Source organism: Semicossyphus pulcher, unplaced genomic scaffold (assembly GCF_022749685.1).
Source record: "Semicossyphus pulcher isolate SPU_LCO1_2020_fin unplaced genomic scaffold, fSemPul1.0.p SCAF_4, whole genome shotgun sequence".
In the NCBI taxonomy this organism is placed as follows: Eukaryota; Metazoa; Chordata; class Actinopteri; order Labriformes; family Labridae; genus Semicossyphus; species Semicossyphus pulcher.
The window spans coordinates 27,302,458-27,328,814 of NW_027211715.1; the positions used below are offsets into that span (position 1 = coordinate 27,302,458).

The following is a 26,357-nucleotide window of genomic DNA, read 5'->3' on the forward strand; positions in this document are numbered from 1 at the left end:
TCCGCTCGACGAGCTGAAATAGGATTCTTTGCTCTTTTCTCCTCTCCTCTCCTGTCCTCCATTATTCCCTCCTTTATCCCCTCTCTCCTCTGCCCTTCTCTCCTTCCCTCATCTCATGCCCCTATCTCCCACCCCTCCTCTAAAAACCTCACCCGCCGCCCCTGTGACAGACAGGGTGTCCTCACCTTGTAACGATCAGTGACATCCAATATGTTTGGCTTTGGATCATCCCCTGTGTGTCCATTGTGCTTGCTGTTAAACGCTTTATTGATTAGCCATGAGTTAATTACAAATTACATCAAGCGTACATGGCTGCAGGATCCATCGGATGTCGTCTGCACACACCTGCATGCGTGCATCATAACCTGAGTTTTAACACTACTCTGTCTGACTCTCCCTCATTAACACCCATGCATTTATGGCATTTCACAGTGCCTTATCGCAGCTTTAAATGCATGCAGTATTTTCTGCACGATTGTAGTAAAAAGGGTAGAATTAGAAACAGGAGGGTTTGTGCAAAGACGCCGAGGGTGTGCAGCCCTGAATACTTAATTCTAGCATGCACAACTTTGACTCACCCTATGCAAAATTATGAGCCTGTGCCAAATCCACAGCAGACCTTTGGAGGCTAATGTATTCTGGATTTAAGCTCCATTGTAAAATCCATAACACGCCTGCACCTGACCTGCTCTGCTGCAGCCCCAAAAACAGCCTCTCACCTCTGACTCGTGCACAAAGTTAAGAAATGTAGCCTTTATGATAATAATAATAATAATAATCATAATAGTAATAATAATAATAATAGTTTTTGCAACCTGCAAGAGCAAGCACTTTTTCGATTCCTCTTTCCTTTTCATGCAGTGTCAGTTTCTCTGTGACATTGCCGTGTACTTTGTGCAAAAAAAGGAAAAAAGGAGCGAAAAAAATCTTTATCAAATCCCCATTCTGAGGCTTTCAATGAGGCAGGCCATTACCTCACTGGCGCTTTTGTTCGGCCTATACAAGAGAGAACAAAATGGTTATTCAGGAGGACGCTTTAGATTTTTATTGTGGGCTCGCTATTCACAAAGAGCACCGTTATTGTATTAAAAAGAACCATCTGTGGCAGAAACAATGGCTTCAAATTATCTGTGAATACCCAGTGAACAAAATATAAAGCTTTTTCCTGCTCATTATGTGGGCTAAGCTAGGGGGTGGAAGATAGGAGAGGAGAGGCATAGACTTTGCTATAACTGACTTTTGTTGTTCTTGCTTGCATTCTTCTCCTTTTTAAATCGGCCCCCTTTTCACATTGTGTGTCGCCATAAACGGCTTTTCTTGTTGCAGGGCTCGCGGAAAGAAGGCAGCGGAGCTCCACACAGGCAGCGGGGCTCCACGGGGCTGCACGCCGGCGAAAGCGCACCGGCAGGCGGATCGAAACCGCGCGGACTACCGGGGACTTGGAGGTGGTGGGGGGGAAACATGAAGAGGGCGCCGCGGGTTGGACGTTTCACAGCCGGCTTCGGGAGCTCTGTCCCCGGGCAAGTTGAGGCTCCCTTCGCCGGAGGACGCGAGAGGAAGCTACGGAGGAGGTTGAGAGGAAACTGGCATCTTGTTTAATTTGTGCCAATCAAGACGAGAGGAAGACAACTCCCGAACTGGCAGTAAGTCTGAGTGCGGCGGAGAGGAAAAGCCCTGGGTGTGTTTGTGTGTGTGTCAGTGTGTACGTTAGTGTGTGTTTGAGTCGGTGTGTATGTAAAACATGCAGTGTTGTGGAATGACACCGCATGGCATCACGAGCTTCACTGACTATCTGAGCTGTTTGTTGGCCGGGTTGGATTTCTGCTCAACGTACACGCAGATTGTTTGCGCACGCGGAAAATAGATATGATCATCAAATATGACATTTATTATATTTTGATTATTAATTAGATTTATTACTTTATATTTATTTTCCACTTTTAACAATAGTTTTAAACATTGTTAAATAACGTGAAGAATTACAAATCAAACCGAACGCACTATTTTTATTTATTTTTTTTACAATCATTGATGCGCTTTTAATCGACTATTATTTTATTAACCGAATATCATGTTTTTAATTGTATTCGCGCTGTATATTTTAATTAATTATCGCTTAAATTGTTGACAAACATATTAAATGATATCAATCATACAACCTGACGTATATGCTGCGTGCTATAATCTTCCTGATTTGGCACTAAATCTAATAAATAACTAATAATATTTTTTTTACAAATCTAATTTACATTTTATATTATAACAAAACATAACTTAAGCATCTGTCTAAATACTCATCTAATAATAATAAATAATAATACAATTTTATTCCTACATTTATGTTAAAAAAAATTAATAAATAAACGTATTTATGTTTTGCACATTGATTTTCAGGCACTTATTAGTGCATTAATAACGAACATCCTTGGCTTGTCTCCAGCCCCTGATACGGCCCCTAGTGGCAAGAAAAGACAAGATAATTTCACCTGAAATCTGTCCCTCTCGTTTCCTTTTGCAACAATCACCGTGCTTCCCTTCAAAAATAATCAGTCATTTTGTACATTTTTGCATGTTTATATTTAATTTAAAATAACTGACATGACGCAGGTTCGTCGCGATCAGCTCAGAAATGTTACTTTCCAGTAATCCAAACTTCCTGCGTGTTTGTTGTTGGAATAATTTCCTCTTCTGAGTCGCGTGTTTTTTCTCTGATCCCTTCTCTTAAATTTGTTGCCACCACAAAAACACTATTTTGAAACCCCAGCGTGCTGCTCTCATACATTTGCCGTATCCATCCTAACCTGGCGTGTGTACCAGGGAGGGGGCTCACAAGTGGTCCGAGGGAGTGGTCCTGCTTTTTTGTCAAACAACGGCTTTAATTCAGGATGATTGTGGATGCAGGGCCATTCCGGGCTGGATGGGGCCCGCTTTCAGAGAGCTGCAGGGCCCCGCTGTTCCTTTATTATCATAAGCAGATTAGAGGTAGCGGGGAACACACTCAGATGCAGATAGCAGCCGAGCGGCCCATTTCAACCTTGCATTATAATGGAGCGAGCTGCATGTGTCGCCTCTCGCAGCCTATTAAGCACAAGATGAATCTTATGTAAGGTTGCCCGGGCCGCATAATGAGAGCACGAGGGCTCCGCTCCGGCGTTTATTATCAAATGACTAAAACAAAATAATAAGGCTTGATCTGTTCGCTTTCAATTATGATTTAATCTGGAGACACGAATTTAAATTGAATTATTTCAGGTGTGTGTACTCACGCTTTAATTATTGGGCTTGTCTGGCTTGCAGATCCAGACAGGCTGAGTACCTGCTTTCAGCTCTTTACGGCCTCCTATTGGGTTTATTTATATTAACATTATTATTATTTTATTTATTTATTTATTATTTTTTTCTACCTTTATTTTTTATTTTTTGGTCTTTTAACCTCACTTCTAAAAACACAAGCAACCCCTCATTCCCTCTCTCTACTCATAAAACCTGCCTGTGCTTTTTTGGAGTCGCGCGCAGTACTCCATCTGTCCAGTAGGCGGCACTGGTGTCACGCAGCAGGACGCCTTGTTCTATACATAGATTTGAGATTCAGTGAAAAAGCAAAAAAAAAAACCAAGTGTCTCCAACTCTTCGAACCGGAAAAAAAAACTTGAGTCGTGTCGGGCATTAGAGCCATATGAGTGAATAATTTCTCTTTTTAAATCAGATGAAGCTGTTTTCATCTCCTAATAATCGCAGTCTGCTCGGTTTGATCCGGAATAAAGTGAAGCAGGTGGAGGCCGCTGGTTTCATTCACTCTAATTGGCTGACACGCTCGTTCGGGCTTATATGAATGAGCTGCGTGCTTTTGTGCCAACACACTTTATCTTAAAATATTCCTCACCTTTATTTCTCCTCCCCTCGTGTCCCCCCTGTAGGCCGTGTGTCCCCCCCTCTCTCCCTCAAACACTACAAAGCCCCAACAACAACAGCAGCACTGTGGCAGTGGAAGTGGAGTGGAGTTGGGTCTTTGTCCGGACAGATGTAGCGACAACATCCCAAACAAAAAGCGCTTATTTGTGCTGAGATGAGCCCGTCTGCCTTCTGTGTGTTGGCATTCAACTTCACTAAACAAAGCGGGGGGGGGGGCTGAGGGGGCATCTTGGATTACCTTTCCTTTTTTCGACGCTAAAAAGCAGCATTCACACACACCAGCGCCATTCAGCGCTCTGAGTTAACTAACAAAGTTTATTTAAGTGTTATGTTATTGAGGAGGTGGGGGGGCGTAAGAGGGGGGAATTAGTGACTTTTTGGGTTTGAACAAGAGCAATGTCACGGGCCAGAACAATGCTGTTCTCACCTTCACAATAAGAGCACACTGACACAATTAACGTCAACGTTTGATGGATCTATTTGACGCTTCCGCTCTGATTGTATGACACTTTACCTCTTTGGATTAGTTGCTAAATTAAAGCGACGCACTTAAACTAAAACATGAACCACTCTTGTTATTTTTAATACATTATTTTGCTTTTTTTTTCAAACACAGGAAACAGTTTTACCTGTTTTACTAAGTTTGCAAAACGACACTTTATTCCCCTCGAACAGCCTGTACGTTTTAAAAACACATTCTGTCTATAAATAATGCTGGAACTTTCCATAAAGTGTCACCGTGTCTATATCTGTACATTTAAAGCCAGAGAAGTGTCTCCATACGCCTGGAAATAGTAAATATGTACTTTGTATTGGCTCATATATGCAGCCTGAGTGAGCGTGTGTGTGTGTGTGTGTGTTGTGTGTGTGTGTCTCGGGGCAGAGCAGACCCCGCCCCCTTTATGCTAATTAATGCCTCCCATTGGCGTGTCAGGGGAGCAGGCCGGCTCTGATTGGCCAGGTCGAAGCCATTTATTCGCTGACAGCCCCGTCACATGAATGGTTGTCTATTAACTTGTTCAAAAACTATCTGGAGTTGTCAAGGCTCAGGCGGACGGAGGCGAAAAAGTCCAGTTTGTTGATGCTTTTTTACGGGAGAAGCGACGGGAGAAGTTTTGTGGACACAACATAGCGGGGACCTATTGGGAGAAGGCTCTTTGTCACACACACACGCGCGCACACACTGTGACACACACTCGGTGAGCGGCAGAGAGAGAGAGAGGGAGAGAGTGTGTGGAGACGCGGTTGGTGCTGGTTGTTTTTGTCCAGAGAAAAAGTTGCAGAGAAAAATCGACAGGTAACTTTTTCGCAGCAGCTCCTTCCGAGCGACTCCTCACTGTCCTGCCTCTCTGCGGCGCGTGGACTTTGTCTCTGTGCTTTTTTTCCTCCGCCCGGGAGCTCCCACTAAAAAGCTGTTCCTGATGTATAACATGATGGAGACTGAACTGAAGCCCCCAGCTCCCCAAACCAACACGGGGGGCTCGGGCAACACTAACTCGTCCGGCACCGGCGCCAACCAGAAGAACAGTCCGGAGCGGGTCAAGAGACCCATGAACGCGTTCATGGTGTGGTCCCGGGGCCAGAGGAGGAAGATGGCGCAAGAAAACCCCAAAATGCACAACTCGGAGATAAGTAAGAGGCTGGGCGCAGAGTGGAAACTTCTCTCGGAGAGCGAGAAGAGACCTTTCATCGACGAAGCCAAGAGGCTGCGGGCCCTGCACATGAAGGAGCATCCGGATTACAAATACCGGCCCCGGAGGAAAACCAAGACCCTCATGAAGAAGGACAAGTACACCTTACCCGGCGGGCTGCTGTCTCCGGGAGGAAACGGGATGGGAGGTGGGGTCGGTGTAGGGGTCGGGGCCGGGCTGGGAGGTGGAGTGAACCAGAGGATGGACAGCTACGCGGCGCACATGAACGGCTGGACCAACGGTGGGTACGGGATGATGCAGGACCAGCTGAGCTACCAGCACCCAGGGCTGAACGCGCACAACCCGGGCCAGATGCAGTCCATGCACCGCTACGACATGAGCGCCCTGCAGTACAACAGCATGACCAGCTCCCAGAGCTACATGAACGGCTCCCCGACCTACTCCATGTCCTACTCCCAGCAAACCACGCCGGGGATGACCGCCCTGGGCTCCATGGGGCCCTCCTCGGTGGTCAAGTCCGAGTCCAGCAGCTCCAGCCCGCCCGTCGTCACCTCGTCGTCCCACCGGGCCGCCCCGGGCTGCCAAAGCGGAGATCTGAGGGACATGATCAGCATGTACCTGCCCGGGGCGGAGGTCAGCGAGCAGAGCGCCCAGACCCGGCTACACATGTCCGGGCACTACCAGAGCACCGTGCCCGGGACGACGATCAACGGCACGCTGCCGTTAACACACATGTAAGCAGAGAGAGAGAGAAAAGAACTTTTATAAGAGAAACTGTGGACTATTAACGTTGGACTATTTTTGTACAGAAAAATTTCGGGGTGGGAAAAAGTTGTATAGAAGTCTCCAGGAAAAAGGACACACGACTCTTTTATTCTTTCATTTTATTCTACGGAAGCCCTAGAGGAACGATAGGAGATCCCCCTCTTCACTGGTGGATGAAGTTTGGAAGACTAGAAAGAAAGTGGGAGTCGCAATCAAATGTTTTATTATTGCAATCACCTTTTGTACAGTATTTATCAAAGAAACATTACAATCAGATGAAATTGTTTGTTAAACTGCAAGAGGTTGCATTTTTCTTTTTTATATATATAAAGCAACGCCAGTTCTGCAGAAAATATGACAAAGTGAAAAATGGCAGAACTGCAATTTGTAGGAGCGATCAGTTATGCTCCTTTATTACTGCAAACATTGGAAAGAAAAGGGACATAAAACGAAGCAGGTAAAGCTGTTTTTTTTTCATTTAAGGTTACTAAACATTTTAATTTCTTCTAAAATAAAAGATAAGACACTTTTTTCTCTCATACAGCTTAAAATATAGGTTGTTAATTTATATTTCCGTCTCCCACTTTTCATCTGTTAGAGGTATGACGCTTGTGCTCTTTATTTTCTAATTGATTTGTACAATTTCTGTATATTTACTGTGATATTTTAAGTTTTTATTTCCAAACATTCATTCCCGTAGTTGTATTTTAAAAATTGTGGCCTGTACGCAGAAGCCAACCACTCCATGTATATATATACCGGAACTAATACCATCCTTATAACAGTTACAATTTCAGCTGAGTATATTATTTTTCAATATGCAGTTTGAAATGAATAAATTTTGGAAATTTGGATACTTGAAATTGTTTGAGTTTTGATTTTATTTCTCTCTTCTTTTTGTTCTGTGTGCAGGCAGTCATCACATTTGTCATCTGTCTGTGCTTTTATTCTGAAATTCTTTCGTCTTAAATTGACTGTAAAATTAACACTGACTGTTCTTTATGGATATAAAGTATGAGACAAAAATAACAGGCCTCTTTTAAACTCACCTTTTTCAAAGAATCCAGCTTGTGCGTCGTGGTTAACCACGTTTCTATTTTCTAGTGCCTGCGGATGTTCCCCAGCAAGCCAAAGTCTCCTAAAAAAAGGGGGAAGATTTTGCCACCAAAATGCCCAACATCCCAGGTATAGACTGACATTTCCTCTCTCTTCTTTTATCAATCAACCAAACAGAAAAATATTCAGCGTTTCTTTTGAATCCCTGGTATCATTTTAAATCATGTATCGTCCTCTAAATTAAATCTATACTGCGTTTATTTTATTCTGTAAACTTGTCAGTATTTCAGGCCTGATTTTGAATGGGGCTGTGGGAGGATTAATTGGACATATGCTCTTAATAAACAGGCACAAATCAGATTTATTACCCTCACTGACGTTTATTAGATTTGTGTAAACTGACAGCAGGATTTCTGTCATTTGTTACTTTTTATTTAATGACTGTGTCAGCAGCATATGTGGATATTTATGAGTATTCACAACAAGCTTAATCTCATAAGCCCAGGCTTCTCTTTATTCATGTTGTAACAGCTCCTCTTGTTGTTTTATTTAACAAGGTGTGCTTCTTCTTTATTTTTTTGGACGCTTTCTCTGCTATTTTTTCTCTCTCTTAAAATCCCGGAGCTGGCTTATCAGCCCAAATGTTCAATTAGGTCTAAATTGAAGGTGAGCCCTCTTGAAAGGAGCCAGGCGAGCGGGACCTGCTTTTTTTTTTTTTTTATCCCGCGATGTAATAGCTCCATATAGAGTGAGTGGCCATTTTAATTTAATGTTTAATCAAATGGGCCCTGCTGTTTCCCGTTAACCCCGGTTCTCACGGTTCAAGCTCTCCGGTGACTCCACACCCCCCGGCCTTTAAAAAAAAAAAAAAAGAAAACCCGGAACCGCTTCCAAAATATCCACATGGTTGCTTTTTCCCTCCCCCTTATAATAATAATCCTTATGATGAGCTAACTGTCTGCTCTGAATTTAACTAACGGTTTTAAATCCGTGGGGAGTGTGTGTGTCAATGTGTGTGTGTGTATACACACAGAGAGGTAGATTAGGGCCGTTGTGTCTTGCAGGCTTGGTCCCGGGGGATCGGAGCTCACATTAACCGGCGGATGAATATTTGAAGAGGCCCCTCGGTATTTATCCCTCCACTCTCTCTCTCTGTCTCTCTCTCTCTCTCAGCCGGACCTTCAAGAGGTCAAGGGATCGTTGGTTGCCCCCATTAATTATTGATCCGAGCAGCTGAATTGGTCGTAATAGCCGAGAACACCGGTGATAAACAAAGTGTTTTAAAAGGTCGAACAAGTAGGCGCATTAAAGCCTCCTTTTTTCCCTCTTGCCGTGAACACCGGGCCCCTGCACTCAGGCCCGGAGGCCCCGCGGAATGATTATTTTTTCCCGGCTGAGCGGCGCAGCTTTGATGTGGTGGAAACGCTTTGTGAAAGCAGAGAATACTGGATGTATTTGATGATCAACTTGTATTTTCTGTGGAGGGTTGTAATAAGATGTAGCATATTTGTAACGCCTGTAAAGATTGCGTGTTGACACAGACAGGAGGTTGGTTTTAAGGCCCAGGCTGCTTTGGAAATAAAACCAGAGCCTGTCAGGCTGTTTGATAGCGATGTCTTCTTCTCACTGTGTTGTTTTATTTGGAGAAACAAACTAAACCCATTGTTAAAATCCATGCTTCAATTTTATATTCTTATTTTCCTGTAAGACAAAAAAACTAGTGAGCAAGGCCACAAACTAGGACACTGTAAATGTCCCCTCTGCAACACTGATATCGCGCTATCTCTGTAGAAAAATATTAGCCCGCATTTAGCCCCTGTGCTTTCCAAAATGTGATTTAATCTCAGAGGCGCTTTAAGCTCAGTGGCGCTCCTGTTCAAACATTAAATAAAGGCGCTGCTGCTGCTCACACAGCACGGCACGGCGTGGCACGGCCAACGCTGCCGGGGAATCAAGTGTCTTAAATGTTATAAGGTGATAATACATCCACCGTGACGCTCTCTGTTCATCTCACTGGTTAAAATAACAGCGCTGGCGAGGGCTCACGCGGGTGTTTCTGATTGTTAAGAAAATAAAAGTGCTTAAATTTTCATTCAGCACGCGGGCACCCAGGTGTGCTCTGATGTGTGATAGAAACAGGGAGGCCTGGTGAAGGTGTTCCTCTACATCCCTTTCATCCATCCATCCATCTCCCCTTCTGTTGCTCGCGTGCAGAGTCTGGCTGTCGCAGCTCGAGGATATTTGGACTGCAACAGGTGGTAAGCGCGCGCCTCTGCTTTTTTTTTTTTTTTTTTTTTCCCTCGCCTTAAAAAAAACCCTCAGATGTTATCTATGATAACCTGGCGCGTGTGTGTTTGTGTGCGCGTGGAGCTCGGGCTTTCATGTTGCCTTTATCACGACATTGAGGCGTTACATTTTAGGCGCTCAAGTTCTCCCAAATGCAGGCAGGGAGAAGTTACGATTCTGCGTGCTGAAATACAGAATAAAATAAAACGTCTTTATGCAGGGTCGGGCTCGGTCACAGCAGGTCATGAACCGCTTTAAACACAGCAGGGCAAAGGTTGGAAAACAGGCCTTCGATTTAAGTTTCAAAATAAAATAAAATAAATTAATAAGATTTAAAAAGTGAACTCTTAGTCTTGTTAGGTCGAGCAACAGCTTATTCTGGCTGGTTTCCAAAGCTTATGTTTGTTGTTGAGATTATATGATTTTATAAAATTAGGTCAAATGACCCCCCTCACCCTCGCGCGCACACACACACACATACATACACACACAAACAAAACGAGCTTAGTGGCCTGTAATCCCACGAGAGCCACTTTCCTTTTTTACCATGTTGCGGATAATAAGGAGGAGGGGCATGACGTCATCCGCACATGAAGCGGTCCAGTGGCGTATGATACGTGCTTCCGTTAGTTAGTTTACGTTAGTAGCCTGTATTTTGTCTTGTGCAGCCAAATAATAATATTCATGTTAAAAGCTATTTCATCATGTATAGGCCTGGCTGAAGTTCAGGGAACAGTGATAGCCCGTGTAAAAGGCCTTTATAATTATCCCCATTATCTAAAAGTCAAATATACAAAAATATATGTTTTAAATATTATTTTACATTGTTCTTTTTTACGCCATTCCTCGTCATTATAGACGCAACGGTTTCCCAGCGTACCCTAACGGGAAACTTTCTAACGCAGGACGTTAACGTGCCTTCAACCGCTGACTGGTGGTCGACAGGTCTTTTATTTTGAAGGACAACAGATCAATACTTCCTGAGGCGTTGTAATATCCGTTTTAACAAAGAACACAAGATTAAATCAGGCATGTATTTTATTAATTCCAATCAATAATTTTCATTGCGTTGTGTTAATACTAGTTATGTTTATAAAAAGGTCAGAGAAAGTGCAGATTTGGGCCTTTAAAGTAGTTGGACACAAGTTTGTCTCATAAATAGGATTTTTTTTTTCTCGGAACAGAAGTTAGCAGAGTGAATCTGGCCTTCCCAAAGGACCGAGTTAATAAAATGTAAAACTTGTTAAAAATATTAAACGTAGCCTACAGTGCAGTGTCTATGTTTCCTTCTTCTTCTACTGTTATTATTCTGCAACCCACAAGTTTTATTTTAAGACTCTCTGCCTTCAACAGAGAGAGACCCTGTAAGAATGGGTGAATAGCAAAACTGTCAGAGCAGAGAGCTGTCGTGTGTTTCAGCTCTGTGTGTGTGTGTGTGTGTGTGTGTGTGTGTGTGTGTGTGGTTGTGTGTGCGTGTGTGTGTGTGTGTGTGTGTGTGTGTGTGTGTGTGTGAGATTGTGTGTGTGGAGCGTAGAGGGACTGAATGGCAGCCAGTAGCCTGCTGATCTAGCGCAGGTGCAGGGAAGGGAAGCGGGCGGTGTGTGTGTTTCTCTCTCTCTCTCGCTCTCTCTCTCTTTCTCTCTCTCTCTCTCACACACGCACACACTCACACACACACACACGCGCACACACACACACTCACTTCCATTGAATAGGACCACACACTGACACAGACCAGCATGCCATCAGCCTCGCGCTGCTCTCGGCCTGCATTCTCAGAGGCTCGAGGTCCCTGCGACACCCCCCTCCTCCCTCCTCCACCTCTCCTTCTTCCTCCCTCATCCCTCCTCCTCCCCCTCTTCCTCCCCCACCACGTCACCGGTGGCTCGAGCTCCGTTTATCATCTCTGCTCATTGATGCTGACAGCTTTATAGAGCGCGCGCCATCATTAAAGGAACGCACCATTGAAAAACAACAGTTAGCCCCATGTCTCCTCTTGTTATTATTGTAGCCTAAATATATCCTACTGTCTGACAGAGTAGGCTACATGTTGCTTACTCTTCTGCTGTAGTTTTTATACTCGCTGTATACCACACAGTTAGCTTCATGCTTGTCCGCAGTAAAGATTTACCGTGTAAAATGAGTTTACATGATGCTAATAGCTAACAGTGACAGTTCTAAGCTAGCACCTAGCACCTACTCAAACATTAAAATGTTGTTAACATTAAACTTTTTACAGCCACTTTTACACTTTACTTTCTTTTATAAGCCTTACATTTACTTCACTAAATTAATTGTATTTCTAACTTTGCAACGTTTAATAGGCTAAGTGTTAGCCTTGTTTTTTTTGTTTTTTTACCTTTCATAATCGACAACAAACGCTCGATTTTATTGTAGATGAGTAAAGTTTGATCAATCCTTAAGTTAGCACATCTTTTAGGAAATTAATAAGCCTTATTTAGAAATAAAACATATTTTTGAGGGTTTTCCATGTCCAAAATCTTTTCAAAACAAGCTACTAATGTTTCACACCCAACGTTTAAAAGTCCCCCTGTCTTTGATGAGCATGATAACCTTTTGATTCACCTCAGATAAACTACTTATTAAAATGAGTAACAATAATAAAATATGTGTTTTCATGTAACTGTCCAGTGTAAAATAATTATAGGTGAGAACTGTGTCGTTTGATAACGTATAGCATCGTTAGTAACAGCTGCCTCAGCACCACTCACTCAAACATTAAAATGCTGTTAACTTTATATGTTATAACATTTTTTATTTAACTTTTTCAGCCACTTTTATACTCTACTTTCTTTTTTTAACCCTTAAATTGACTTCGAACATCACTAAATGATATATATTTCTAATTCTGTGGCATTTATAATAGCCTAATTGTTTTTTATAACCTTTGATAATCGACAACAAATGCTCTAATTTATTAGAGTTTGATAAATCCTACAAAGAGCACCTCTTTCAATATATTTTTGAAGGTTTTCAATCTCTAAAATCTTTTAACTCTCACAACAAGCTGCTGATGTTTTGCATATGTTGCGTTCAATGTTTAAAAGCCCCTCTGTCTTTGATAACCTTTTTGATTCACCTCAGATAAACTGGTTACAATGAGAAACAAGAAACTATAATATGCCTTTTCATGTAGCCTAACTGTTTAGTGTAGGCCTAAAAAGTTATCGGCTTAAGTTAAGACGAAGTTTTCGTTTCCTCTGATAACTTAGGCCTGGTGTGCTTCTCTGTGAGATTAGCATATATAGGCCGGGAGAAAGCGCGAGAGAGGGGAGGAAAAGGGAGACGGGAGGGGGGAGAGGGGGAGAAGAGCCGACAAACAACAATATAAGGCCTGTTGTACTGTAGCCTCCTGGGAAATCCTGCAGCTCTGCACTAAAACTGATCTGAGCCCTGCTATAAAAAAAGAACAGGGTCGCTAATAAATCTGTTGAGCTCATTAGAAAAAAGCCACATTTTTATCTTAATCAATTTAAATTCATTCAAAATATCTGAATTGTTTTGGTTCGCTCAAATAGTATCAATCAAAACTTTATTAACTATCAGTGTTGTTAAAAATCACTGACTTCCGCTTGCTATATTGTTTTAACGTAAAGACTAATGTATCCCCCATAGTTTAAAAAAAAACTGTAAAATGCAAGTGTCAATATGCGCATTGTCTTATAGCTAATTCGAGTTAATACAGCCATAATGACAGTATAACGACACGCTAATTGGCCTTTTTTCCTCCGCAACAATGCTCGCAGATCAGCATCTCTTTATTATTTAATAACGTCAAACGCTTGGCTGGCTGTGCTGGCTGCTCAGCCTGCATGCTGGCTGCTGCGGGGAGGAGGAGGACAATGCAGCTCCAATTTAGGGACTCAACTCACGAGCTATATGGTGACTGAAAGGGGGAAATACAGAGAGGAGAGGACGCATGCAGAGTTGCTTTAAAAACTCGTCTTTGAATATAATAAAATTCAATGGTATTTTCACTTTAAAATGTTCGTCTTTCCTGGAGGATGATTTGCTCTTCAGCTCATCCAGCCTAAAGCAACAGGTGTCTGTATATGTTCATGCACGGGACCGGCCCGTCATGATGCAGCTACGAGTGAAAGTGGTGCACGCTCTGCTGCGCCTTTGTTGTCCGGAAATTTGGAGACTGTGTTTACTGATGTGCCTCCTGAGCCTGGGGAGGGTTCAGAGGGAGGGGGGAGCCAGTAGGAACAAGTGCAACACCTCCTCTATGTGTGTGTCACGGAAATAAACGTGTAGCGATGGCAAAAATATCAAATTCGTCTCTTCCTGCCTGCAGACTTTGACGCAGGGCAAAACTTTCCCATTCTTGAGTGTAGCGTATGAATCCTCTGGAGCAGCAGCGGCGGGTTTCCAGGCTGACTGCCTCCCATGGCCGGCTCAAGGAGGCTGGCAGACCCCGGGAGAGGAGGGAGGGAGGGACGGGTGGGATGCCTGCTCGGGTGGAGACACAGAATCGTTGCTGGATTCACACACACTGTCAGTGACTGGGCCTTTTCTCCTGCACATTTGGGCCCATCCTCCGCAGTGCTGCTGTGTTTGTAACCCGGCCCACGGCTTTGATTTCCAGCACAGTCACTTGTTGAATTTCAATACGCAGCTCTCCGTCTCTCTACTCGTGGAAGCAGCTATTAGACTTTATAAAAGTGCTGCTTTTGTTTACCCAACAGTCTGCAAACTAAATTGCACCCAAAAGCTGTAACGTTTCATTATTGTCTACAATGTGAGAATAAATAGACAAGTGAACATGTTTCTGTTCCCTGGTTGTGAACGTGATAGAATATTGAACACAAATAGAAGGATATATGGCAGGTTTAATGTTCCGAAACGAAATAACTGATCATTTTCTACAAGAAATATGCATCAGATAAATTCAGATTTCTGTTGTTATGTCGATTTATTTTAGCTTCTGCAACATGCACGCGCTTATTTTTGTATTTTTAAGAGCAGACTGTGATCCCAAACGTTTTATTTCCTTTCTTTTTTACAGTAACGTGTGAGTGTGTGTGTGTGTGTGTGTGACGCAGCGCTGAGCTGAGCGCACGCACAGATTCCTTGATAGAGAGGGCTGTTGAGCTGATGGGACTGAATCATCATTAACAAGCCAACAGACACAGGAGGACCCCCCCCCCCCCCCCCCCCCCTTTCCACCCCTCCACCCCCCATCCTCCTCTGGTCTCATTTCCCAGCATAGACACTAACCTCTTTCACTCTGTCATCAGCCTGACTCTCTCTCTCTCTCTCGCTCTCTCTCTCTCTCTCTCTCCACCGACTCCAGCCTTACAACAGCACCGTCCATTGTTCCCGGTCCTCCCCTCCCTCCGCCTGGCCCCCGACCCAACTGTTGACCAACAACTCCACTCGCACATTGGAGCGGGAGGGAGGGGGTTGTCCTATTTTAGAATATCACACATCCAGAAAAATTGTTTCTCTGTCGCGATTTTATTCGATAAAGGAACTTTTTTTTTTTTTTAATCGTTTTTTCAAATTGAAATATAACTCCTAAGAATATGCAGAAATGATCAACCCGCCCACTTTAATTAAACTTAATTATTTAATAATATTTATTATAATTTCTATAAAGTGCAAACATGTTGAGCCAGAGTTTTCTCGCCTGTGCTGCGTGTGTTGCTTTTCAAAATAAAAGCTCTAGAAACGGAGCAGTGACAAAAAGGAGGGAGGTGGAGGGGGGCGTCCACAGCCCGCGTGCCTTTCTAGCCCTCGGGGACATGCGCGAGCCTTCTGTATGGATGCTGTGCAAAGTGCGTGTGTATATGTATGCATGTGTTTGTGAGTGCACTTAAGTATCTATTGAAATTAAAACTACTGCATGTGTTTTCATGTACTGTTAATCCTATAATTATATATAATTATATGGATAAAGAAAACTACTACAGAGATGTCTTATTTAACTCACAGCTCTACGTGTTAAAATAATAATAACTGCCAAATCAAGTAAAAGTCATATGAAGGAAAGTTGTTTCCTTTTACAACTTCTGTAGCTTTTAAAAACTTTATTTCAGCCAATTGGATGGAGAAGCTTGTCCATAAAAAGCACATAGCAATGTACAGACAACAATAATACAATCAATTACACTTAAGAGGTACAATATCTAAGATCTGAAGGGAGGAAATAATGAACAAAAAAGTGTCTGGACCTGATCAGTATGAGTTATAGAGCTGGTCTGAGGAACAGGCACATACATTTGTATAATGTAAGAGGTTTTAATCTGTAATAATAGTGTGTTTCTATAGCTGCATGGTTTGTTCCTCATGTAACATCACACGACACATTTAAGTGTGAAGAACAACACTGATTCTGTGCTGTAAGGTCAGCCAACATGTTAAATAAACAGTCTAATGAAAGCTGGTTTGTTGAACGTGTCGGTGTGTTAGAGCAGTTAAAGCTCCCACACGTCATTAGTCGACACTGTTGGTGTGTGTGTGTTGTTGTTTTACACCCACAGGACGAGCTGCGAGTGTGTTTTAAGGGCAGGCTTACATTACAAAGTGCCACAGAGATACTGGAGATGTTCAGAGGCTTTGTCAGTAACATCAACATGACAGCGCTCTCACACTCACACACACAGACACTATAGCTGTACGTATATGTAGGCCATCCTTCAGACAACCAGCCCCCCTCCCCACCTCGCTTGTATTTCCCTGCTCTGCTCTTATTTCTGCTCCGTGCAGGAATCTGATAACAGCGTCTCTCCTCGGTGGATGAGAGCGTCCTTTAAATGTCACAGTTACCACATGTGTTTTTATGTGTGTACATGACGATGAATTTACACCCCTCAGTGTTAAAATGCTGCTGCTCTTAAAACAAATCATGTTGACACCAAACATCACCCATGATTATATTCCTGCATGTGTAAATGTCAGATCTCTTTCACGAGTGAATCATTCAACTGTTTCTTTACTACGCTGGGTTTTACGTGCTGGATAAACACGTGTCTGACTACATGTTTGATAATGTAGTTCAGCGATGTCTCTTAATATTTGTGCTGAATGCTTTACTCCCAACAGAACAGCTGTGCAACCTCATGATTCAATCCTGTTTGATGCATTTTCCCTTCAAGATTCAAAGTTAATCTGAAAAAAGGAAAATAAATGTAACTTTTCACGTATATGTCGGAGCATAAATACTAATGAACAGGTTTTTATAAGCCACACTTGCAGCTTAAACCAGTAGCAGGGCCCACCGTGGGCTGTTGTGAAGAAGGACTTCCCTTTTAATAATTAACCAACACGGCTCTAAAATCTGTTTTATGATCAATTTACTGCCACTTTTAATCCTACAAAGGGCTTTAATGTCATAATAACATGCTTAAAGTACACCTGACATCTAATAGATATCTGTACATGAGTTTGTTCTGGCTCCATCAGAGTCATTTGGTGAAAACTGTGCTGCTTTTCTCAGATGCATCATTTTCAGCCTTTTTCACAAATCCGATCCTTTTTTTTAGCTAAAAATAAAACATGAAGATTCCATCTTCACACGTCTGCATTTGTTCGGCTCCTCTGCAGAGAGATTTTCTTTTATGAAGCGTAAATCGTGGCCCCCGGTCGATCGTGTTGACTGTAGTGTAGATTTCGATCGATTGCATCAGTCACTATCAGGCTATTCTGGAGCTGGTGACTCTGAGGTCTCCCTCTCTCTCCCTCTCTCTCCCCGTCTCTCTGACAGAAGCTGTTGTTGAATGGAAGAGTGGCCTCTTTCAGTGTGGGTGTCCCCTCGGGGCCAACTGGGAGAGATAATCGGACAGGACAGTTACAGACAGACACACAGACAGGCAGGCAGACAGATGCAGTAAGTAGACTGAAGTTGTTTCTCCCTGACTCAGACTGAGGCCAAGACTTTTACATCTATTTTCCACCAGCTGTGAATTCACTTTTGTTCATGTATTCCTTTTAATCTTTAAACATGTTATTTTTCCCTTCTTTCTGCGGCGGTGCAGGGTTTAAATCCTGTCAGCAGGGAGGGACATGTTGTCTGTAAATCACTTTAGTTAATCTGCTTTAGCATCTTAAGAGTAGCTACAAACCATTAAAACACCACTCAGATCACAGATTAGAGGAAGTCTTATGTGTTCTCTGTGAGGAAAGTTCTTGTACGATACGTTAAACAGGAGCAGAGATTAAAACCTAAATAACAACATCTACATTATGAAACGTTTCAGAGTAACAGAACCTCCCTGATCTTCATAGTTGGCCCCAACGCGGCGGCTAGTGTAAGTTTCTTTATATGGCATGACGGCTCTTTAATCTACAGAAATCCCACAGAGTGCATTGGATTGTTTTCTGAAGGACGACTGCATTTGACACTTTTTGATAGAGTTTTTTCACCGCTTCACAAGTTGAACTAACCACAGCAAACCCAAACACCTGTATGTGATCACATACAAAGACCCAGCAGCACTGCTACACCTTTGTCCTGTTAGTTAGTTATTGTGTCAGGCACATACAAATGTAACCTTTACAGCAGTGAAACAAGATTCAAGTATTATCACTCGTCTTATACATAAACAATCATGTGAGATCCTTTAGCTTGGATGCTCCATTTGAAAGGGTAATAAATATAAAAGATAAATAAAAGATATAACAAAATAAAAGCAGCTGTACTAAAAAATACAAATGTAAAATAGAGTAGAGCTAAATACATACATCTTAGGCACAATATATACAACTTATACAATTATGGCAGAAGACAGAAATAAGGGCTCAAAATGTACATGACTGAGTGAGTGTTGCACAGTGTGTTCTTCGAGGGGCCTGTACCTCCGACCTGAGGGCAGCGGGGCTGTTGTGTGGGTGTGATGAGCACAACAGTTGTTACATATGAGGACAACATCTTTGTCTTCTGTCCCACGCTCAACAAATGCAAACTATACGTCCTTTTAACACAGCATCCCAAACTGATCCGAAATGAAGTGTGTTTTATTTCAAAGTTAAGACCTGACATGATCCTAAAATGAGAGCTGAAACATTTAATAAACTTCATCTTCAATCGCACCAAATCAAGATAAGATAATCTGTTATTCGTCCCATAGCGGGGACGTTCACAGTGTTACAGCTGCAAAGCGGATTGTGCAGCACTACAATAAAGGGCATATAAAAATAAGTAAGTTAACTTTTTGGTATCCTTAAAAACATGTGCAGAGATCATAAGATAAGTGAACAATGTATCGTAAATATGCAACAGACCTAATGAAAAACTAAGTCGGCAAGTGTGCAGCATGAAGCTGGAGCTATTGAACATAACCGTGCACACACAGATTTCTGTCTAATATTTAAGTTCTGCTTTATACATAAATCACTCGCTGTTTTTTTAAGACAATACATCCCTCAGATTCTTTTACAAGAATAATCTCTGCATTTATAAATCACGTGACTTTGAACAAACAGCTCATAGATTCATAAAACATCACTTCATGTGTGTTTCCCTGCAGAAAACTGTCTGAAATGTCAGAATAAAAGCCTTTATTAAAGCTTCTACTTATATTGTGCTATAGGATATCAAATGGTGCAATATGGACATTTGTTTGTGCTGAAAAGATTGCGTGATCATAACTGCAGCCTCATCTGTGGAAGTTTCCATCACAGCGTCTCTGAGTGCACCTGTATGTGTGTGCGTAGGTGTGTGTGTGTGTGTGAGAGGGAGAGACATGGCAAATATAGGACAAAAAGAGAGAGAGAGAGAGAGAGAGGGAGACAGGTCTGGCCTGGCTCGGGTTGGCTCGGGTTGGGCAGGTCAGCTCAGCAGCATTTGATTGTAAATAAGAGAGGAGTCAGTTCACACGCCGATCGAGTGACTGCCGGGAACAAGCGAGCCATTTGAATCAGGTGGCTATCTCCCTATCTGAGAGATCAGAGCCCTGTCACCCCCCCCTCCCCTCCCACCTGCCTCCTCCCTCTGCTCTCGTCATTGTAAGGGACGCGCACACACACACACACACACACACATATGAACACAAGTGAAATGACATGTCCCTCCCTGCTGGCTATAAGGGCAGGCAGAGTGGCTGGATGAGATTTCACTGTCTCACGTTAGGAGAGGTGAGGAAAGGAAAGGAGGGGAGGAAAGAGGAGAGGACACCCCCCTCCTCGCTGTATTATAACACCCTGAAACGCTTCCAGTCATTGGCCCTGTTGTCTGACAGAGTTATTGCAGGAACACGACGTGCAATGTGAAGAGAACACATATAGGAACAATGTTTGCTTGAGGTTTGCGTGCACTGAGCAATCTGAAGTCAAACTATTTTTCTTCTTCTTTTTTTAAAGGTCAGAACATGTTCAAATCAAAACTTTATTACAGACAGATAGAAAGACAAGACACCAAATAAGTTATACGAAAGCACAATAAAAAATCATGGTATAAAATGTAAAATATATACAACATCTTATGAGGAGACACCAGTGTCTCCAGAGATTGGATTGGTAGCGCGTCCCAGCTAGCAGGGAACGTTCCCACAGCATTGGCTAACATTACCTACAAGTTCTAATTATGTTTGAAAGAAAACGTTTTAATCTAATATTTAAAGAATGTTTTAAGGATGTTTATCATTTCAAATAAAGTTCTTGTAACGTTAAAACTTAAACTAAGACAAAAGGTTTTAACTGCAACATTTTCAGGATGTTATCGAGGCCTGGGATGTCAGAACGCCTTTTATGAAACATTTGCTCGATGTGACAAAAACAAAGGTAGAACATGCTCACTGCAACATCCTTGAGGATCTTTTCAGGATGTTAGTTCGGCCTGAACTATCAGAACGTTCCTGAAATGTCTCACTGCAGCTTTCTGAAAACGTTTTCAGAGAACCTTCTCCTGCTGTTCAAAGGAACGTTCTGGGAACCAAATAAAAACGTCCCACTCAAAACATTATCAGAACATCGCATGTGACATTCTCAGGACGTTCTTAGAACAAAACATTTGTAGCTGGGGTAGAGCTACATCTTGTGTTTGACAAAACCATGATGACGTTCTCGAGCACATTTCTTGGTGAGACTTCGTAAAACAGCATAAAAAGTACATTTCATTTGCACTAAACCATCTTGGTCGCTTCAGGAGAATCCTCATAGCATCATTACAAGCTCTCTGTAAGCTTGTTTCCTTGTAGTTTGTCCACAGGTGTGCAGGATACAGAGGTGTACAGTAAGCTCTGAACAGAGACCTCTTTACTTCATCCGTACACATAGCAAAACTGCGGGAAAGGACATTTGCTTGTGCATACGTCTCGCAGCATTGCCTGTTAATGTATCATCAGTGTCCGAGATATCTCACTCTATTACAGACACAAACAAACAGTATTATCAGACAATGTGAGGTCAGGAAATGTCATCCTTTTATCCTCGTTGGTGTGACAGATCAAGAACATATTTATAAATGTATTTATTTTAAATTAATACTCCAGCTCTGATTTAAAAACCTGTGAATTTATCTGCAAAAAGCAGGAAAAGCGGTTTAACTTTCATGATCAATTAATCTGTCTGCTGTTTTTTTGACAATTAAATTCATTAATATAATGTAAGAAAATACTGGAAACTAGAATCTCATTTCCAAAAGTGTCTTTAAGTTGCCTGTTATGTTAAATCATCCGTCTAGGCTCAAAAATACAACAATATAAAACGAAAATCAGCCATTGGAGGCTTTATTTGTCTTATAAATGACTACAATAATAAATTAATTCTACAATAATTGTCAATTAATTCTACAATAATTGTGTAACTAGTTAATTCACTTTTGAATTCAACACCAAATGACACAAATGCTTCTTTAAAGATACACAAAAGGACCCATCTGATTTGACTGTAACACCACAGGAGACCACAGTGTGCTTTCCATTCAGCCTGGACGTCACAATAATAGCCCATGAAATATGGATCAATAAAACACGAGAGGAGACACACACACACTTACTCACACACACACAGTTTTTTTTATGTTACATCCTGACAACGACCCCCGGGGGAGACGATGATGTGTGACAGCTGCCGACTGTTCATATTGATTAAATGACAGCCGGGATCATTTACCGATTTACCGACTGATGGAGCTCAAATGTGCGACGCAGCCCTCAGGGTGGGACGGGGGGTGGGGGTGGGGGTGGTGAGGCCTGTTAGCCCCGGACAGCCTGCAGGTTATGTTCACAGCCGCCGCTTTAAAGGGATCATCATCTTTATCCCACTGTGACCCTGCAGGAAACATTTAGAATACACTGTTCATGTTGATCCTGTAAAGTCAATACATTATATCTATGCTGGTTTAAAAGATCCAAATGCAGATGAAATCAGCACGATACACGAGCAGTAATAAAATGTAACATACATAGTAGTGTAGTAGTGTATGAAAGTATTGTACAGCAAATGAACAGGAGAATGCTTATGTTTTTAGGCCACAGCAGAAACAATATGTATGAGCTGTTCAGAATACAGCCCAAATGTAACAAAAAAAGGGACAATATTTTTCAGACAACAGATTTATCAGAACATAACATAAATAAGCGAGAACATATCGAGTCTAATATGTCTCAAAGGGATAATTTGAACGGGGGGTTGTATGAGGTACTTATCTGAGTAAGTGTCCGACGTACAGTAGATAACAGTCAGCACGGCTGCTGTTAGGAGAAGCCTACACGGAAGATAAGCGAAGCACAGCTGCATATGCAGTTATGATTAACACGTACTAAAGCCACTTAAAAGAGTCCTACATATAAACAAACTTCAGTTTAAATGTACGCTGGATTTTATGTTTTTGTCACTATGTCTAAAGCCCCTTTCCCACTGGTCAAAAAACCCGCTAACACTCAGCTTTTTTGCTGAGTGGAAAAGGTTACAATCGGCATTCAGACCCGGGTCAAATGACTCTGTAGGGAACACAAAACCCGGGTCGACGCGCTAATCTCCGCCCCCTTTCCAGTGCGATGCTATGACGCACACAGCTTCGTCTCTGTCCGAGCAGCGCTCGAACATCGTTCCAAATTTTGTCTGCACCGAGTTTAATAAACAGACTGAATGAGTAACAGATACAATAAAGACCTAGCCACCGTAACATCTTCACTGTTTACTAACCCTGTCTTCGGCGCGTTTGTGACACCAGACGGTGACGCGGCAGAAAAGAGACTGAAAGGAGTATACTTCACTGGCAATGGGAAAAGAGACAATCAGCATTTATTAGCGGGTCTTCCCTGGTCTGAAAAAACGGCACATCACTCTGCACAGCGGCCCTGTATATCTACACATGCAGCGCACGGTTTGTGGATCAGCTGTTTAAAGAAGAGACAATAAGTCCAAGAAAATACAATTTTATGGAAACGATGACACTTTAATGAGCCATCCCTTTAACTAAGAACATTCTGTAAGAGTAGAAGAAGCTACACATATTTAAAGCTGCACATTACATGTCATTTTATTTATAGGCGCCTTTCAAAACACTCAAGGTCACGTTAAAAGGCAGAGTTAAAAACTCAAAACAATGCAGCAATAAATCAACAAAATTAACAAGACAGATTCACAGTGTATAAAATCAGTATGAGCAGAGGTTCAGTGTGAAGGATCAGGCTGAATATGCGACTTTAAAAAGATGAGTTTGGATTTAAAAACAGAGAGAGTCAATGTTACGGATGCTAATCTTTTGAAGGAGGTGAAGGAGGTAAATGTGGGAGAACACGCGACAGCCTCTTGTTTTGTATTCTTCTTATATTAGCATCCTACGTTTTAAAAGCGCTGTTTATGCAATCACAGAAAATGTTTCTTTCACCTTCTGAAGTTTCTTGAAAATCTGAAGATGCCTTTTGCTTAATTGGCAATATTTGTGAGATATGATTCAGGTCTTCTTCTGAGTTGTATACCATTTGATCTTCTTGGATACACGTCCCTTTTGTCCACTTGGATTTGGCAGGAAAGGAAGATAGGGGAGGACGCGTATCACCGAGACAGGTCATAATTTAACAGAGTATAACCGGACCGGGGAGGACTGGGAAAAATAAAGGATACAGGGTGCAGCTAAAGACGGGACACTAAAAGATGGGACACAACTTGAAAGAATGGGCTTTTAGGAAAGGACTGGACACACCAGGGCAGACGAAACAGGTCGCATTGGAAGAGAAGTCTGCACGTGAGAAGACAGGACAGTAGGGACACATACAGTCCAGGCCAGAACAGGACGGGACTGACGGGACTTTTGGCAACATTTACTGCTGCTAACCGTCCCGTGCAGTCATGAGAGTTTTGGCTGGTTGTGTGTACGCGGACAGTGTCTGTGTGTGGCCTTGGGAACGAGCCAGGTGAGGCTGTCGAGCACAGATTAAAGCAGAGATGGATCAATCACTTCAGTCTGCGCAGGCGGCTGAGTGACAGCTCAGCCCGGGGACACAAACATGGAGGATATTGATTTTGAGTCACCTTCCATCACATCTCTCTGAGCTGATCTCCTCCAGGCTCACGCACACGCAGTCAAACATTTACTATTACATGCACACTCAGCGATGACAGGCCCGTGTCTCTAATGCTCTAACAACTAACTTAGTGTAGTTGTCAGGACTCTTGCTGTGTGTGAATATCCTTGAGGCCATGCTTAATGTGGGCCTACAGGATATTTAGCAGCATGGAGGGAGGTCTCTAGGACACTTCAAGGAAGCTGTCAGCAGTAAAACATCATATACTTGGTGGTTTACAGTCTGTGAAGAAGTGCAGCCTGAAAACATGTCGGTTAGTGCAAAAACAAGAAATCACAAAGAGCTGATGCAGTAGATATAACTTTTAGAAATGTGCATTCAAAAGAAACTGTTACACAAAGCTTAAAGATGTTTGTTTTTCTTCCACTTTTTTAATAATGATATTCAAAATGTTCCTGTAAAGTTGTAAATATTTGTTTCTGAGACGTTTGGTATTTCTTATAGCTCTTAAACTACACTACCCATAAGCCTTGGATGTTTTTGCTATAGAGAAAGGTGTGACTCATGCACAGAGAATTCAAAACTATGTGCCAGTACATGCACACTAATAGTTTCTGATTTTACGCTGACACCTAGCATCCACTTTAGCTCCTTAAACTGACACTGAAGTGCTGCTGACCCCCATTTGTGCCGGGTCGAAGTGCGTAAATGCAGCAACGAGACTTCTGTAAACTATCATGCAGACCCTAAAATTTGCTTGTTGATTTATTGACTTATTGTTGAACATCAGACTTCAGCAGCAGCTTTAATTCAGTGTGAGTAACTAATTACAAGCCCTGCTGACTTTGTTGTCGATGCTAGCTGCTGTTTTGCGGTTAAATTCTTCATTTTATATAATGCATACTGTCGACACTAACAGGAGGCGAGCTTTGAATCAAGCTATTCCTGTATCCGGCTGCATTTTGTGCCCCGTCAAAGAGAGAGTGGGGATGACGTGCACTAAGGGGCCGAGGGCCGGAGTCAAATGCAGCAGGGACCCCCCCCTAAAGAGTTATTTTAACCCAAATATGAATATGATTTATTTATGTGCCTAAACTTAACAGATCGTTAACCATAATAGTGTGAGGTAAGAAAAGGCTTCTACTGGATGGGTCATGGCGTGGGAATTGGCAAACAAATTTTAGCATCAGCCCTCACAGCGACAAGCTTCCGAATCTCTTCATCTCTCTAAAGTGCAGACATCTTTGCTGACGTCGTCTTGTAAATGATCCTACTCTTTGTTCTTTGTTTTGTTATTGTTCGTCCTGTTGTGTGTCGCTCTTCTGGTTTCGCAGCGGTCGCATGATATAAACGTCATCACCCCGCCCGCCCGCTCGCTCGCGGTGAATGTTCCTGCTGCGTTCGCACATCGGCTCACCCCGACTTCTCGCAGACATTTTACTGGGAGGCTGGCAGGGAAGAGTGAAACATTTGTCCGTTTGCGTTGACACGTGCAGCCGACCCGGGACATTTTCAGGAGTGCAGTTCATGTGTGAAAGGGGTTTTTGTCAATGCAGTAAATTTTACTTTCACATCCCAGGAGGCCAAAAACAACCTCTCCCAACCTGCTGTAACTTAACAGCACTGATGACATTTAATAAATACTGAGTGAAGATAGATGGATTTATAAAATGTGCAAAGATGTCGATGCAAACAAACAAACAGCGTCGGTGTGGCCGTGGGTGATGGGAGGGGGGTCTGCATTGGGAGCAGTGGCCTAATAAGGCTAAATACCAGACTGAGAATAATCTCCCAGTAAACTGTCCACTCATGAAAAACACAGAGATGCAAAAGCAGCAACTCTCGCTTTTTGCCTGGCTGCCCTCCCCCCTCCCTCCCTCCCTCCCTCTCTCTCTCTCTTTACCGGTGTGTGTGTGTCTCTCTCTCTCTCTGTCCACACCGTTTTCCGTCCCTCTCTTCTTTCTTTACTTTCTCGCTCCTGCTCTCCTCCTCCTCCTCCTCCTCGCTCCTCGTCTCGTCTCAGTAAGTAGGATAAGGCTTGGAGAGCTCTGTCGTCGTGGTAACTGCCAGAAGTATTCAGTTTGAAGTTTGAGGAGGTCAGTTTGCGGGTCAGGGTAACACACACACACACATACACACACACACACACACACAGGACCTGAGAGAGAGAGAGAGAGAGAGGGAGTAGGGGTGTTGAGGGGACCCCCATATGGGCCGGGGCCCTTATACATGAGGGGGTGAGGAGGGGGGA

General features: G+C 42.7%; 1 protein-coding gene and 1 long non-coding RNA gene across 4 annotated transcripts in view; both read left to right on the plus strand.

Annotated features, from left to right (window-relative positions):
* Window positions 1-26,357, plus strand: part of LOC138606924 (uncharacterized) — a 93,180-nt gene that overhangs the window by 37,919 nt on the left and 28,904 nt on the right. For all 3 annotated transcript variants that reach the window (XR_011309384.1, XR_011309382.1, XR_011309383.1), the window contains exon 2: window positions 1,327-1,643. This is a non-coding gene — a long non-coding RNA (uncharacterized lncRNA). The remainder of the gene's footprint in view (window positions 1-1,326; window positions 1,644-26,357) is intronic.
* Window positions 4,310-7,185, plus strand: sox2 (SRY-box transcription factor 2). The gene has a single exon (XM_069679399.1). It carries the CDS (start codon window positions 5,334-5,336, stop codon window positions 6,300-6,302), a length of 969 nt encoding a protein of 322 aa, XP_069535500.1. The 5' UTR covers window positions 4,310-5,333; the 3' UTR covers window positions 6,303-7,185.

Coding starts and splice junctions, on each gene's coding strand:
- sox2 (XM_069679399.1), top strand. CDS start 5,334: ATGTATAACATGATGGAGACTGAACTGAAGCCCCCAGCTCCCCAAACC.